Genomic DNA, 16254 nt, shown 5'->3' with positions numbered 1-16254 from the left:
CCTGCTGAGCAGAGAGCTGGATGTAGGGCTCTATCCCAGGACCCTGCGATCATGACCTGAGCTGAAGACAGAGGCTTAACCCACTGAGCCACCCAGGTTCCCCTAGTTAGTGATTTTTTTTAAATGTTGGTCAAAAAAAAAAAAAAAAAAAGTTGGTCATTGTTAAGTGACTGCCGTTTTTGGTTTCAAAAACTACTCTGTTTTATTCTTTTATCTATGTACTACATATTAGGACAACTTGTAAGACCTCAAAAGTGTTAATAATCTCTCTCCATATGCCTCTTCTGAATTTTCAGCTTTACTTAGTATTATGCCTTGCTCAACAACTACTGCCTGGTATTTAAATTAATTTTAAAACCATTCCAGCAATGTGTATGTGTGTGCATGTGTGTGGTGGGGTGGGGGGCATATAGTTCCTGTATGCCCTTGACAATATTTGTATGTTGACAATCCCAAAGGAGCTAAAGCTTCCATTGATGCATATAAATGAAGGATGAAAGTAAGATTTCCTCTGACTCATGAATTTACTCAGAGAAGCCCTGCAAGAATTATGTAAACCTGATCTGAAGAGTATGATCAGAAAGTTAGAGTCATAAAGAATAAAATTTAAATTAGTCATAATATATAATAGTGGTCTTCAAAGAAGAATGTTCATACCTCTAGGTACTTTCCAAGAATACACAGGCATGGAAATCTTCTGTAAAATTAATGGTCTTCTCTAAAATTAACCTGCTTAAAAAGGGTGGACTTCCTTTCCCTTTCTGCTTTCAACATTGCTCTTTTCCCAGCCATCCAGAATCTCCCAACCATTCAGAATTCCTAGAGAGGAAAAAATCTTTGAGAATGAAATAAAAGGCAAACCAAAACATTAGTTCAATACCAATATTGAAAAAAAAGAATTATTCTAATAATCAGATATCAAATCTCTTTGCAACTCAAGAGTTTCCTAATCTTTGGTGTGAACAAAATGGAGGCAGGACATGATGTCATTGTCAGATGAAAGATCATGAAAAATCATTCTCACAAAATGATTGCTATATTACATGTGGCATACAACTCAAAAAACATTTCAACAATTGAATGACATTACTATGGCTAAATTTCTCAATTCTCTTGTGCTTAATTATATACAAGACTTTTAGTACATACCTCTATAAAAACATAAACAGAGGAATAGAACTGATGTTGAACTCCGTTTTCTTTTAACAATAAGGAAAATTCATCTACAGATATAAAAATTAATATTTAAAACCTGCCCAATCCATCTGTTTATCAAATGCATTTCTGATTTGGTTAATTGTTTATCAATGTTGTAATAATCAACTGTGAATGAAAAATGTTAGTACTTTATGCCTTAGAACTGCAGGAGAACTTTTTAAAAATAAAATGTCAATTATTTAAATATACAAACATTATTTTGGTCTTCCTTAACATTTGTAACAGGAAGCAGTGAATGGAATGGCCTGCATTATTACCTGCATACGTCTGTGTTTGCTGACAGCCTTTCACTATCCCTCCTGCTCCTTAACCTAGGAAAATACCTATACCAAAGAAGCAGAAGTATGAAGGAGGCAGCAAGCAGCAAGCAGCAAGACACAGTCAGGGGAAGATGTATTTAGCCAGCAAAATATTTTACCAAATGCTAACCATTAACAGGTCATTCCACTTAGTAATTGGTCTTAATCACATCTAACCCATCAAGATGAATCATTGGATACTGCAGAGGGAATTCTGCAAGTTAGACTCTTAAGGAAAGTGATACTTTGCCCCAAAAGACTAATACCAGATGGAAACATATGTCACTTGGTAAATTGTTTAATTTAGTTAGTGTAGAAATATCTCTAGCAAACCCAAAACAAACAATACAATCTGACCTTTTTCAAAAATTATGCATCATTAATTTCTGAAAATACTTATTAAGCCTCCATATATATTTAAAGGACAAAATGTGTGGTCTTCTATAAACACAGCAAGAAAGAACATATATATTAATATGTTAAATTAAATTAAGTTAATATGTTAAATTAAATTAGTATTAATATTAATGAAAGTTAAAATAGCACAAGTGACCACACCATGTTATTAAACCCTCAGGGTTAATGATGTGTTTCATTTTATAAAAAAATATTTTCTTTGGCCCTTCAGTCTGATGCTACAAATTCATAAACAACCTAAGAAGCAAATTTTCAAACTAATGAAGATAACTTTTTTTTAAAACAGGTTTCCTCATTGGTGGCACTTACCTTTTACAAATTCAGACCACAAAAGATTCAGAGACCTAAATCATTACATGGAACAGATATTAAATGGATCATATGAAGTTGCAAACGTATGTTACAATTTACCTTTATATTTTTTATAAAAATTTCCACTATTTTATGTATTATTATTAGAAATCTTTATAAATATACTTAATGATAACATTTTGTACTCATATTCATTCAACAAATGTGCATGCCCAATATGTATAAAATTCCTGAACAGGAAACTGGAACAGCAAAAAAGAAATATAGCACCTTGACTTCAAATAATGAAATAATATGCGATTAGTGGACTATCAAGGCTAGGAAGTGCCCTAGATTTGGGGGGATTAAGAATTATTTATGACTGTGATAGTAAAAAGGATTCAAAGAGAGCATCTGATCTTAATCTGTAACAACAGGTAGGATTTTTTTTTTAATGTATTATTTGTTTCAGGGGTACACGTCTGTGATTCATCAGTCTTTTATAATGCCCAGTACTCATTACAACACGTACCTTCCCCTATGTCCATCACCCAGTTACCCCATCCCTCCACACTGCCCCCCTCCCCACCGGCCCACCCCAAGCAACCTTCAGTTTGTTTCCTATGATTAAGAGTCTCTTATGATTTGTCTCCCTCTCTGGTTTCGTCTTGTTTCATTTTTTCCTCTCTTCCCCTATGATCCTCCGCCGTACTTCTTAAATTCCTCATGAGTGAGGTCATAGGGTTTTAAAAAGAGTTGGCCTAAGGAAGTATTTCAAATAGAACCAAACAATATAGGAAAGGTTATAAGTGAAAAAAGAAGAAGAAGGGATATCGTTGGATTCTATAACTCCTGTGATAAATTTCGACAAGTTGGAAGTTTAAAACAACACAGGTCTATTTTTTTTCAGTTCTGAAACTCAGAGTCCTGAAAATGGGCCTTAAGAGACAAAACTCAAGGTGTTGGTAGGTTGGATCTTTCGGGAGATGGGGGAAGAAATTGGTTTCCTTGCTTTTTCAGTTTCTAGAGATTTCCTGCATCCCTTGGTTTGTGCCTTTCCAGCAATTGCACATTCTGACCTCTGCTTCTGTCATCACATCTCCTTCTCAGACTCTTAGTCTGACTCTCCTTGTGTTTACATGGGACCCACCAGAATAATCCAGGATAATCTCACCATTTCAAGATTGTTAATTTAATTTTATCTGAGAAGCCCCTTTTGCCACATAAGGTAGTACATCTTCACAGGTCCTGGGGATTAGAATGCAAACATCTTTGGAGGGCCATTATTCTATCACAGAGATCCATGAAAAAGTGCAAGAACACAATTCAGTAGGATGTCAGCATTCTTGTGAGGTATCTGTGAAAGGAAGACTAAAACCAGAAAGGAAGTCAGGGCCAAGTTGTCAAGAGCTAGAGGTAAGCCTTGGAGGGTAGCGAGAACCTAATAACAATAAAAAGAATAACAAATATAAGAAGAATATTCTTCCAAATATATATTGACCTTTTTTCTCAACAACCTGTTGTTCCAGATCCTGGCCTTCTTTACTGAACTGGAACTACATTCTTTTCAATTTTTAGCTTTTACAATTGTATACATGCATACATGTATAACATGTATCCAGAAAAGTCTACAAAAGATTTGGTAGAAGTGACACCACCCTGCCGGTGCCCAGCTGATGTTTCAACCAGCAGCTAGCATCAACATCACAGTATTTTGAGTGGATGACCCCAGCTCCAATCACCCAATGACTGTTTATTAGAGAGCTCAAGCCAGAATACCATATGTGAGCTCAGCCAAACCCCAGAACTGGGAGATGACAAAACGATTGTTTAAACCAGCAGCTCAGGGATAGACTGCATCTAAAATATGTGGATTTTCATTGTTATCTAGCATTCTGTTACATGAAGGTATTGCAATCAATAGGTTCCTCTTTATGTAGACATTTGGAATGTCTCCAAGTTGGGGTTATTATGCTATATGAACATTTCTTTTACTTGTATGTCTCTTCATGCACCCGGGTTGGTGATTCACCTAGGACAGAATTTCTGGATCTTAGGATATGGTTATCTTAAACATTATAGGCTCCTGCTTGCGGTGAGTAAGTGTTCACATTTTCCACAACCTTGTCTGTACTGGTTATTGCCAGTCTTTCTAATTTTAGCCATTCTGGTGAGTGAGCATTTCATTGCATTTCAGTCTGTATTTTCCTAACTACTAATGCAATGGAACACCTTTTCATGTGTTTGGTCCTTTGGGTATCCTCTTTGGTGAAGTGCCAGTTTATGTCTCTTGCCCTTTTACTATTAAATTATATGACATTCTTTTACTGATTTATAATATTTTTCATACATTGTGGATAGAAGTCCTTTGTTAATTAAATACATTGTAATGATTTTCTTTCACTCTGTCTTTTGTCCCCTTGTTCTTTTTATTATGTCTTCTGATAAACAGGAAGTCTTCATTTTAATATAGTAAAATGTATTGTATTTTCTTATATGATTAGAATATGCCCTACCTCGATGCCATAAAGGGAGTTTCCTATATTATCTTTTTTTTTTTTAATTTTAAGATTTTATTTATTTATTTGACAGACAGAGATCACAAGCAGGCAGAGAAGCAGGCAGAGAATGGGGGAAGCAGGGTCCCTGCTGAGCAGAGAGCACGATGTGGGGCTCAATCCCAGGACCCTGGGATCATGACCTGAGCCAAAGGCAGAGGCTTTAACCCACTGAGCCACCCAGGCGCCATCCTATATTATCTTCTAGAAGCTTTGTTGTTTTGCCTTTCCCATTTAAACCTGCAATCTGCCTAGAGTAGACTTTAATGCATGGTGTAAAATAAAAGTCATCTTATTTTTTTTTTCCATGTAGATTTTGGATTGTTCCAATACTATTCAAAAGCTTTCCTTTTCTTGTTATTCTGCTGTGCCACCTTTATAATAATTCAAATATCCATCTACGTATATGTCTACTCGGCTCTTATGTTCTATGCCACTGATGTCTTTATCTACCCTTATGCCAACAGTCTTAATTACCATAGCTTTATCATAAGTCTTTGAAATATAGTGGAGTAACTTCTCCTATTTTATACTTATTCTTAAACAGTATTTTGGCCCTTCTTGGACTTTTGCATTTTCATGTAATTTTTTTTTTAAGATTTTATTTATCTAAGAGAAAGAGAATGAGTACGCAGAGGGAAGGACTGGGGAAAGAGGGAGAGAGAAGCAGACTCTTTGCTGAATAGGGGGTCTGATGCGTGGCTCCATTCCAGAGATCATGGACCAGAGATCATGATCTGAGCCAAAGGCAGATGCTTAACCTACTGAGCCTCCCAGGCACCCCGAAATTTTAATTTTTTTTTTTTGTCAATTCTATGCAGAAGCCAACTGGGATTTTAGTTGATAATGCATCTTAATATATTCTAATGCACGATCATGTACCTATTTAAATCCTTTTTTTTTAAAGATTTATTTATTTATTTATTAGACAGAGAGAGATCACAAGTAGGCAGAGAGGCAGGCAGAGAGAGAGGAGGAAGCAGGCTCCCTGCTGAGCAGAGAGTCCGATGCGGGACTCCATTCCAGGACCCTGAGATCATGACCTGAGCCGAAGGCAGCGGCTTAACCCACTGAGCCACCCAGGTGCCCCTACCTATTTAAATCTTTAAAAAAATTTTTACTCAATAATAACTTATTGTCATATGCATAAAGATCTTAAAATAATTATTTTACTTGATATCTTATTTTACCTTTTTAAAATCCTGTTTTGTTCTTTTTTGCCAATATATAGATATAACTCATTTTGTATATTGACTGTTTTCTCAACAATCTTACTAACTTCACTTCTAATTCTATAACTTATTTGTATTTTTTTAATATTCCTATTACATCATATTGTCTGCAAATAACAGGTTTATTTTTTTTCTTTCTGATATTTATATTTTATATTTCTTTTTCTGGCTAGTTTGATTGTGCAGGGCCTCCAAGTGGTGATGGCAGATATGATCGTGTTATTTCTGGATTCAGAGAAGAAGTTTCTCATTAAGTACACAGGTTTTGTAGGTACCCTTTATTATTTTAAGAAAGTTTCCTTATGTTATAAAAAAAAATGTTTGACAGTAAAGAAAATTGAATTTATCTAGTTTATTTTTGCTTGTTTGTTTGTTTTATTCTGAATCTATTAGGCTGGTCAATGATCACCAGAGAGGAAGGGAAGCAGGCTCCCTGCTGAGCAGGACCCTGGGATCATGACCTGAGCCAAAGGCAGAGGCTTTAACCCACTGAGCCACCCAGGTGCCCCTGATTTAACATTTTCTTTACCATTTGTTTTCAGCTTTGTTAAATGACAAAGATAGTCTATCTTATAATATCCTTACCAGGTTAGAATGGAGAGTATTCTGGCCTCATAATATTAGTTGCAAAGACTTCTTGCTTTTCTTCTTTTCTCTGGAAGAGTTTGTATAAAATTGGTTTTATTTCTTTAATTTGGAAAGCCATGTAGGTCTGGAGATCCAATTTATTTAAGAGTTATAGGACAATTCACATTTTCTATTTCTTGCTGGGTCTAAGTTATAGTTCTCTAGGAATTTGTGCTTATTTATTGGCATAAAATTATTCAGAGCATCTTCTCCCAATCTTTTAATACTTACAGGATCTGAAAAGATGTCTACTCTTCTGTTCCTCACGTATGTCATTTCCTAGTCAGTCTTGCCAGAGGATTATGAATTTTACCAATCTATGCAAAGAATGAAATGTGGGATTTATTGACTCTATTATATTATTTTTCTATTTCATTTATGTTTGACCTTTATTATTTCCTTTCTTCTTTTTGCTTTGGTTATAATTTGCTGTTCTATTTAGTACATTCTCAGATAGTTACTTGTTTATTTTCAACCTATCCTCACTTACACATTTAAAATTCTAAATCCCCTCTCCTAATCAAGATTTAATCCACCCCACAAGTTTTTGCCATTGTATTGTATCTTTGTTATTATTCTCTTAAAATATTTATAAATGTTAACTATGATTTTTCCTGTGACTGTGGATTAACTCTAACTCAGTTGAATTTTATGTTATACTAATAATATATATCTACATCTATATCCCCTAAACTTAATAAGTATTATGTTGTTTTACACAATCAATATCTGTTTTTTTTAATATAATTTTTTATTTTTTATAAACATATATTTTTATCCCCAGGGGTACAGGTCTGTGAATCACCAGGTTTACACACTTCACAGCACTCACCAAAGCACATACCCTCCCCAATGTCCATAATCCCACCCCCTCAGTTTTATTTTAATTGCTCAGATATAAGTTTGTTTATTTATCATTCTTGTTAGCACTTCCTGAATTTGCTCCCTGATGTCTTTCATCAGTTTTGGAAAATTCTGTCATTACTGCTTGAAATACTGTTAATATTTTTTCCTCTCTCCTTTTTTTCTGAAGGTGTAATCAAATATAAGTTAATCCTTTTCACTGTATTCTCTATGTCTCATGCCTCTACTCTTGTATTTTTTTATTCTTTTGTTCTCCATAACTTATTCTCAGTACTTTCTTCTGACTTCTCTTCTGAGTTATTTATTCTCTACTTATCCGTGTTTAGTATACTGTTAAATCCATCCTTTGAGCTCTTAATTTCAGTTGTGATATTTTTCAGTCTTAGAATTTCCTTGTTTTCAGTTTCTTGTTCTTTGCTAAAAATTTGAATTTATTTAAAAATAAATTTTAAATATAATAATAATATATTTAAATATATATATTTTTAAATAAATAAAATATATATATTTAAATATATATTTAAAATAATATATATTTAAAATAATAAGCATAGTTATTTTTTTAAGATTTCTTACTTTATTTATTTGAGAGAGAGAGCAAGTGAACAGGGGAAGGGGCCGGCACGGGGGCGGGGGGTTCAAGCAGGCACTCCGCTTAGTGGGGAGCCCAATGCAGGGCTTGATCCCAGGACCCTGAGACCTTGACCTCAGCTGAAATCGAAAGTGGAACATTCTACCAGCTGAGCCACCCAGGAGCCCCTAACCAAAGGTCTTTTTAAATCTTTCTAAAAACTTCAGTATTGTGGCTCATTGCATGTATATTTCTATTGTCTAGTGTTTCTACTAGTCTTTTATCATTCAGTCTTGATCCTTTGTAAGCCTAGTTGTTTTCCTTTTTATTGTGGCCAGATATTGTACTGCAACATCTTTTGTAGAAATAATTGGAGGCCTATGTTGCTGTTATCTTGTACTAGAGAACTGTAATATCTGAGGACATTAACAGTCTGGGATTGCTGAAATTCAATAGCAGGGATTCGGATTTTTCAAAACCAAACTGTAGCTTTTATGAGGGCTTATTTCTGGCTCATCTCTTTCCTTAGATGTGAATTTGATTCTAAATCCAAAATAAGACAGATTCAGCAAGAGCTTCCTTGGCAGCTCTGGATTCTATTTCCTCTCCTATTATCTCTGCAAAGTAGGTACTGCTCAACCTTTCAGCCCTTCCACAGTTCAAACCTATATCAATAAACACCCACAATAAAAAAGTAGTGCCAAAACTCTTTCACGTCTCCAAATCCTTGCCCCAGACCCTAGCCTGGTAATTCTTCACTATCTTGTTAGCTCTCTGATGTTTTCAAGCAAAGTTTGAAAAACAAATTGTAATAATCCAATTATCATCAGCAGGAGGTTTGCACTAAGTGACTTAATCTACCATTATCAAAAATAGGATTCTAGAACTGCAGTCCTTACCCATATTACCCTCAGCTTTCAGAGCTATCTGCCATTCTGCTCTTCACCCCCATCCTATGCTCAAATATGCCTTTTCTCTCATAGGGAACCATTTCAGAGGGTCTAGGTCTATTGACACTTTCCATATGAAAAAATATTTAAGGAGTTCTTGGTGAGGTGTTTGGTATACTCACCAGGGATTCTGAGAATAGCCTAGAAAATCGAAGAGAAATATCAGACCCCAGTACTGCTCCCCTCATTCACATGAGTCAAAAACAGCATTCGTAAGATCTCCCCACCCTATTCACACATATATATGTATATAAGCTATACACACATACCCATATTAAAAACTCCTTATGAATGTTCAAGGCAGCACTAGGTCTCTTTAACATTAGGTGTTCATATAACTATCTGCATGAGAGGTTTCTATGAGACAAATGCTAAGTTTCAGAAGCAAGTACCAAAGTAACAGAATCCTCCAGAGTTCTTGAACAGACACAGAGCCCTTTACGGATCATCTAGAACACTATCCCTAAGGGTACAGAGTGCACACCTGTTACGGTTTTTTGCCTTTTCAATCAAAAATGGAAACCATTTATGGAATATTCTTAAGTAATCCACATATCTAGAGTCACTTTGATGTCACTAGTAGGAGCCCATTTCTAATATTAATAATTGTAGCCAACAAGCTACCATATTTATTTTAAAAATCTAATCTCTGACATTCAATATGCTAATTAATAAAATGCCCATTGTTGGAGTTGTGAGTGAATGACAGAAGCACTTAAACTGACTGCTGCTAGTATGGGTTTCCCAATTAAAATATTGTGAGCCCCGTTTTTTCTCTTCCCCCACCCAGGTGCCCCCTTGGTGCAGGCTTGTTTCAGACATAAACAGGCCATTTCTGAACTCTGCAGTCTTAATTAAATGCCAGCAGCACTTGGGTTATACCATGTGTATGATACATAATATCATGCTGTACATGTAGATACATAGTTTAAGCTTCAGCAAATTGCAGGCACTGTAATAGGAGGGCTAGACTAGATCCCACACTGGGATTTAAAAGGTCAAAGAGTCCTGTTTCACTTAGTTGTTCCTTCAAAAACCTTTCCTCTCCACTTGGAACTTAGGAAATTCATTAGAGGAGACCAGTCATGGCTTAAATTTTTAAAAATTACATGCTATGTAGCAGAGTAAATCAGTGTATGTCAAGGAAACCTTACTGAAATTTAAAAATACAATATGTTAATGAATGTATTAAAAATTCTGTCTCAACTGTAGGTTTGCTGATTTAGGATGTTAGCTTACTGCTGTACCTCCAATTGAGTAATATTGTGGTTTGATGAGAATCAGACCCACTTAAAAGAAGAAAATCCCACAATTCAGACCATAAAGGGTCCAGTGGCTATTAGAAAACAACCCCAAATTGTCAATAATGACTATGTTTAATTCCACATAGTCAGGAGCAAGAGATGAGATTTTTCAAATCCCTATTACTGGTTTCTAAGACTAGTGGTTCTCAGAGCACAGTTTCTGGACTGTGCTAGGAACCTTACTGGGGAACTTAGAAGAATGCAAATTTTTGGCCCCATCCTAGACAAACTAAATCAGAAATTTTGGCCATTGGCTATTATTTTAACTTTATTTTTAATAATCTCTATACCCAGCATGGAGCTCAAATTCGTGACCCTGAGATTAAGAGTCACATGTTCTACCAACTGAGTCTGCCAGGGGCCCCAAATCAGACATTTTGGAGATGAGGCCCAGCAGTCTGTGTTTCTAACAAGTTGTCTGGGATGTTCTGATGCACTCTGTTTGAGAAAAATTACTCATGCCATAGATTTCTTTCCTTTTTTTTTCCAGTTTGGATATGGCCAGACATTTGGCCTTCAGTATAGTAAATGCTCGTGTTCCCTACTATATTACTGGCTTATAGCAAATATGGACTCAAGAAGATTGTGCAACGATATGATTTCCAGGCTAGTAGACTCCCAGCTGGAGATGCTATTTTGTATCAAAGGACAAGTGGCTGAGCACTTAGGTAGGCATACTTAACTCAATTCCAAGTGAGTTAGAGAAGACATCGCAGAGAGTAGGACATTCAAGTTGTTTTTAAAGGGCAAATAGGCGTTAGTAAATAGAAACTGGGAGAAAGTTACACTAGATAGAAGGAACCCTAAACACACATCCATTATGGTTATGTGCTCTTCTCTAGTTTTGAAGCTTAAAGAATTCAATGACTATTTATTCAATTATTACCCATTTATAGCACAGTTACAAACCCATCACTAGTCAATAAATATTTTAAATGAATAATAACATAATCATTAGAATATATTAACCATAGATTTATATTGCTTTTCAAAATCTAAAAGATTGAAAGTTTGCATCTGAAAAGTACTTAGCAGCAATCTCTTATTTATTCTTATATCCTACAAGTTTGCGTTTTTTAAAGAAATTAGCTCATGCTTCCAAAACATGTCATTCATTTATGTTTTACACAGAAACTACTAAACTAGTAAGTAATAAATGTTTTAAAATTTGTAGAAAAAATAGATGGCAGATGAGGGGCTCCCAGGCAAGGTGAGCCCTCCCGTCCCTTCCCTTGCCCACACTTAGTTTTTCTTCTTGATCAAACACATAATAAAGAGAATGTTTAGAGGGACACCTGAGTGGCTCAGTTGTTTAAGCATCTGCCTTTGGCTCAGATCATGATCCCAGAGTCCTGGGTTCAAGTTCCGCATGGGAGTCATTGCTCAGCAGGGAGTTTGCTTCTCCCTCTGCCTCTGCCTGTTGCTCCCCCTGCTTGTGTGTGCTCTCTCTCTGATAAATAAACAAAATCTTGAGAAAAAAAGAGAATATTTGGAATCTAAAAAAATGAAGATAAATAAATATACAAACAAACAAATTTGTAAAAAATATTGAAAATTTGGATGATGTTACAAAATAAAAATTAATGTAATTTTGGTATTTTTCCTCAGCCCAGCATATAATCCCATATGAGCCCCATGACAGGGACCTCTGGCTTGCTAGAGAATAAAGTTGAGTCCTACTAGGTGCTAACTTAGAGACAGATTCTTCTGGTTACCTAGTACAGAGCCTAGGAATACTGCCTGGCCATGGTTGTAAAGGATGAGCATTAATAGTGCACTGAGTCATAATTGTGGTCTTCAGAAAGACCACTCAGAGCACATTTTTAATATGTTTGTTATGAACAAAGAGAAAGAAATAAACAGTATGTGTTCATCATGGGAATAGAACTATGTAATGAGGAAACTGAAAACAAAGATGTAAAATAATTGCTGAAAACAATATTAGGCGGTAGTAAAACAATACTATAATAAATGGTTATGTGTAGAGGGGCACCTGGGTGGCTCAGATGGTTAAGCATCTGCTTTCCGCTGGGGTCATGATCTCCAGGTCCTGGAATGGAGCCCCATGTTGGGCTTTCTACTCAGCAGGGAGTCTGCTTCTCCCTCTGCCTCTCCCCCTGCTTGTGCTTTCTGTCTGTCTCCGTATCTCTCTCAAATGAAGGTAAATAAATAAATAAATAAATGGTTATGTGTAGATACATTGCAAATGCATGAATTTAAACTATTGTCCATGCATACTCAATATAAATTGTATCCTATCTTTTAAATATATTTGGTTTTATGTCTTAATCAGTGAGTAATGGGAAATTAAATATAACTGAAGCTTCTGCCCTATAGAATTTAGGCACCTTAATTTATTACATTGGATTTCAAGTGTTTTTTGTATATTTAAGAATATAGAATGTTGAAATCTTTTTAAGTAAACTTTATGCCCACCATGGGGCTTGAACTCAGGGGTCACATGCTCTACCGACTGGACCAGCCACGTGCCCCTTTTTAGAATGTTGACATATTAATCTACCTTACTTATTTTGCCATTTTCTGAAGTCCATGTCCATTACCTATGCTATAGTCCAAGGGTCTTATGGGTACGGCAGCTGTCTATAAGGGAAATGCTGAGGGGATAGTGGATGGGAGGATATGTATGCTGAAGGCTGCCTCACTGATTATACTAAAGCTGTTTTAAGGGCTATGCCTTTGCAGAATAATTGGCAAAATATCTAGTAACCATGGCAGGTGCCAGCCTTTAGCTTATTTAGGCAGAGACAAGTAAGTGTAAAGTGGAGAGACCTTCTGATTTCTGGCCCTAGCGTGAATAAGGAAAATACTGAGATCTGTTTTCATGTGGCAGCAGGCTTTCATTAGGGAACTCTTGAATGTATCTGTTCACAGGATAAGTTCATATGGAAGTGCTAGCAGAGGACTGTTATGAGAGAGGAAAGCAGAGGAGTCAGACATAACAAGTAGGGAACCCTTGCACAAGTACTGCTTAACACAGCAAGGCTTAGTGAATACTGTTGCCCATCACAATTGTTGCTGCATACACGCAGATGAGTGAAACCACCAGACGCGGAGCTCATAGGATTCATCACATTCACCTTTGCTAATGTGCCAACTAAAGTACTCCTGACACCGTAGGAAGAGATATTTTATTTTTTTTTCTGTTGTTTTTAATCTCTGTTGGTCAGTATTTAGAAATAAGAAAGCTGAAGAAATTTCAGGCACCACACTTTTTTTTTCTTGGAGGAATTAAGGTCTAAGAGTTGAGTGAGGGGAAAAAAACAAACAAACGAACAAACAAAAAACAGAAAAAGAAGAGGTATTTATATCATCAAACATGAGACACTATTGTAAAATCATAGATCCTAGAAATGCTTCAAGTGAGACTGTGTCAGCCAGCTTCTACCACTGGACTTCCAAAAAGGGAATCCCATTTGTCTCTTACAAAAGGAAGCCAAAATTATAGGTGTGCCTTCTGCCAAAGTAACAGTCCCCTAATAATTTAATTGAATTTTGCACAATGAGTGGAGTACATTAAAATACCTTCCTGAGATGTAAGTCCTTTATCCTTTTATTAGTTGTCATTTCTGTACTACAAAATAAATAAAGTACTGCTGTATTAATAAAACTCAAGTCAACAAAAATTAAATGTGGGTGCTAGCATAATAGGGGCCACTTTGGAAAACTACTGTATCAGTCATTCAACAAATGTTTATTGATTGCCTGCATTGTATACTGTCTGGCCAGGCAGGGGGTCAAAATAGCAGCTAGTGATCATTTTTTTTTTTTTAACAGTTTGAGGAGGTTTTAAAAAGTATGCTGTGAGGCCCCATCCTTAGAAATGCTAATTCTCTGGGTAAAGAGTGACATTTAGGTATCTGTATTATTTCTTATTAACATAAGTGATTTCGATGCACAGCCAGATTTGAGAAATTCTATTTTAGAAAGTCAAAAGCTAAATCAGATGTGAGCACTGCCCTAAGGAGTGTACAGTCCTTGTCAATAGTCTGTCTATGTAGATAGGTGCCAGTGGCCCCATAAAGACTTTCATAACTTCGTACATTGGCTTTCCCCCCTTATTCCTAAGGAACTTTGTGGGACTTGATATAATTACTCATTATATGGATTACACGGTAATAGAACAATAATAATTTGACAGCGATATCATCAGATGCTGATTAGCATTAATAAGCAGTGTGACCTGCCTAATCATCCAAGTTCTTTGTGTGTAATGCATAATGTGGTCAGTTTTCAATTATCTTCAAATGGATTAATCATGGTGAATACTTCAGTGTCTCCATCTGTTGGTGGACACTTCCCTGATGCAGTCTTTTTATATACTGGAAATGAAAACTTATTTTAAGATTCACTAAATAAGGGTTTCCAGGTGGCTCAGTCAGTTAGCATCTGCCTTTGGCTTGGGTCATGATCCTAGGGTATTGAGGTCAAGTCCCGCAACGGGATCCCAGCTCAACAGGGAGCCTGCTTCTCACACTCCTTCTGCCACTCCCTCTGCTTCTGCTCTCTGTCAAATAAATAGGTTAAATATTTTTAAAAATTAACTAAATAAAACATTATTGACCTAAAAATCACATAAGTTGTTTCAAAGTAAAGGGATTTTTTTTAAGATTTTTTTTAAATTTTGTATTATTGATACAGTTTTCCCCTGTAAACATAGTTATGTGCATAGTTATCTATATAAACACCAACATCTATAAAGTCATGAATGTAACATGAGCATTTTAATTATTTTAAGTGATGTGAATGACTTAGGGGAAATTTTTATACATGCACAAGTTTCCTTTCCTCTTCTAATAAGAGGTTTAAAGTAAATTCATATTCATGCTGAATATTCCTGGGATAGAATAATTCCCATCCTGGCCCCAGAAAAACCCATGTAAAAATATTTTTCTTTTTTTCTTAAAGATTTTATTTACTTGAGAGAGAGAGTGAGAGAGCATGAGGTGGGGAGGGCCAGAGGGAGAAGCTGACTCCCTTCTGAGCAGGGAGCCTGAAGCAGGATTAGATCCCCCACTCGGACTCCAGTATTATGACCTGAGCTGAAGGCAGTCGCTTAACCAACTGAGCTACCCAGGTGGCCAAAAATATTTTTCTTCTTGGGGTGCCTGGATGATTAACCAACTGGTTAAGCATCCGACTCTTGGTTTTGGTCATGATATCAGGGTCGTGATCTCAAGATTATGATATCAAGCCTCACATGAGGCTCTGTGCTCAGTGCAGACTTGGCTTAGGACTTTCCCTCCTCTGCTCCTCCCCACTGCTTGTGCTCTCTCCCTCTCTCTCTCTCACTCCCTCTTCAAATAAATAAATAAATAAATATAAAAACAAATTACTTTTCTCCTTTCATAGCTGCTTGTCATATGGCAGTGTAGGAAAAGCAAATAATCCTACTATGCCTAGACACTGAAACTCATATTCTTTTTTAGTCACATTAGCACATTTATTACTAAAATATGTTTAGTACATTTATTTGTAACTATTTAAAAATTTTATATCACGGTACATAACTTTGTCAAGAGTTTTTAATTTGTATTGGGCATGTATAACATTACTATGTATAACACTCTAAATTAAGAGCTTTGAAGAGATTCAATTCATACCATATAAACTTTATTCTCAAGGCACTCATCACCATTATAAACGCATACATTCATGAACATAAAGAAATGTATAGCCATGAATGGGAAAAGGAGGGGAGGAAGTAGAAGACACAGCTTGAATATAAAATGGGACCATTTTATCTTGTTAAAATCAACTGTCTTAGTCCCTTCTAGGATCATTCCCAATTCTAAGCACTCTTGCTTTTTGTCCAGGAAATGAGATAAAAAATCTGTTTTAAAGTCCAGTGGTGGGACAAATGTCTTTGGGGCTTTAATCTAATGACATAAGATCACCTGAGATA

The 16254-nt window shown here is 35.9% G+C and overlaps 1 protein-coding gene across 5 annotated transcripts in view; it reads left to right on the top strand.

The window, feature by feature from the left end:
• The window catches only part of PIK3C2G (phosphatidylinositol-4-phosphate 3-kinase catalytic subunit type 2 gamma), a 354883-nt gene that overhangs the window by 289270 nt on the left and 49359 nt on the right, over positions 1 to 16254 (top strand). For 3 of the 5 annotated variants that reach the window (XR_009356772.1, XM_059185937.1, XM_059185939.1), the window contains one exon: positions 2221 to 2329. Coding sequence is in view for 4 of the 5 variants with exons in the window: in XM_059185937.1 (XP_059041920.1) it covers positions 2221 to 2329 (109 nt within the window). In the remaining variant the exon portion in view is untranslated. Of the gene's footprint in view, positions 1 to 2220; positions 2330 to 3754; positions 4554 to 16254 lie in introns of those variants that run through there. The other 2 variants (XM_059185940.1, XM_059185941.1) reach the window with 2 other exon arrangements.

Source organism: Mustela lutreola, chromosome 8 (genome assembly GCF_030435805.1).
Source record: "Mustela lutreola isolate mMusLut2 chromosome 8, mMusLut2.pri, whole genome shotgun sequence".
Taxonomy (NCBI): Eukaryota; Metazoa; Chordata; class Mammalia; order Carnivora; family Mustelidae; genus Mustela; species Mustela lutreola.
This window is presented reverse-complemented; position numbering and strand designations above follow the sequence as displayed.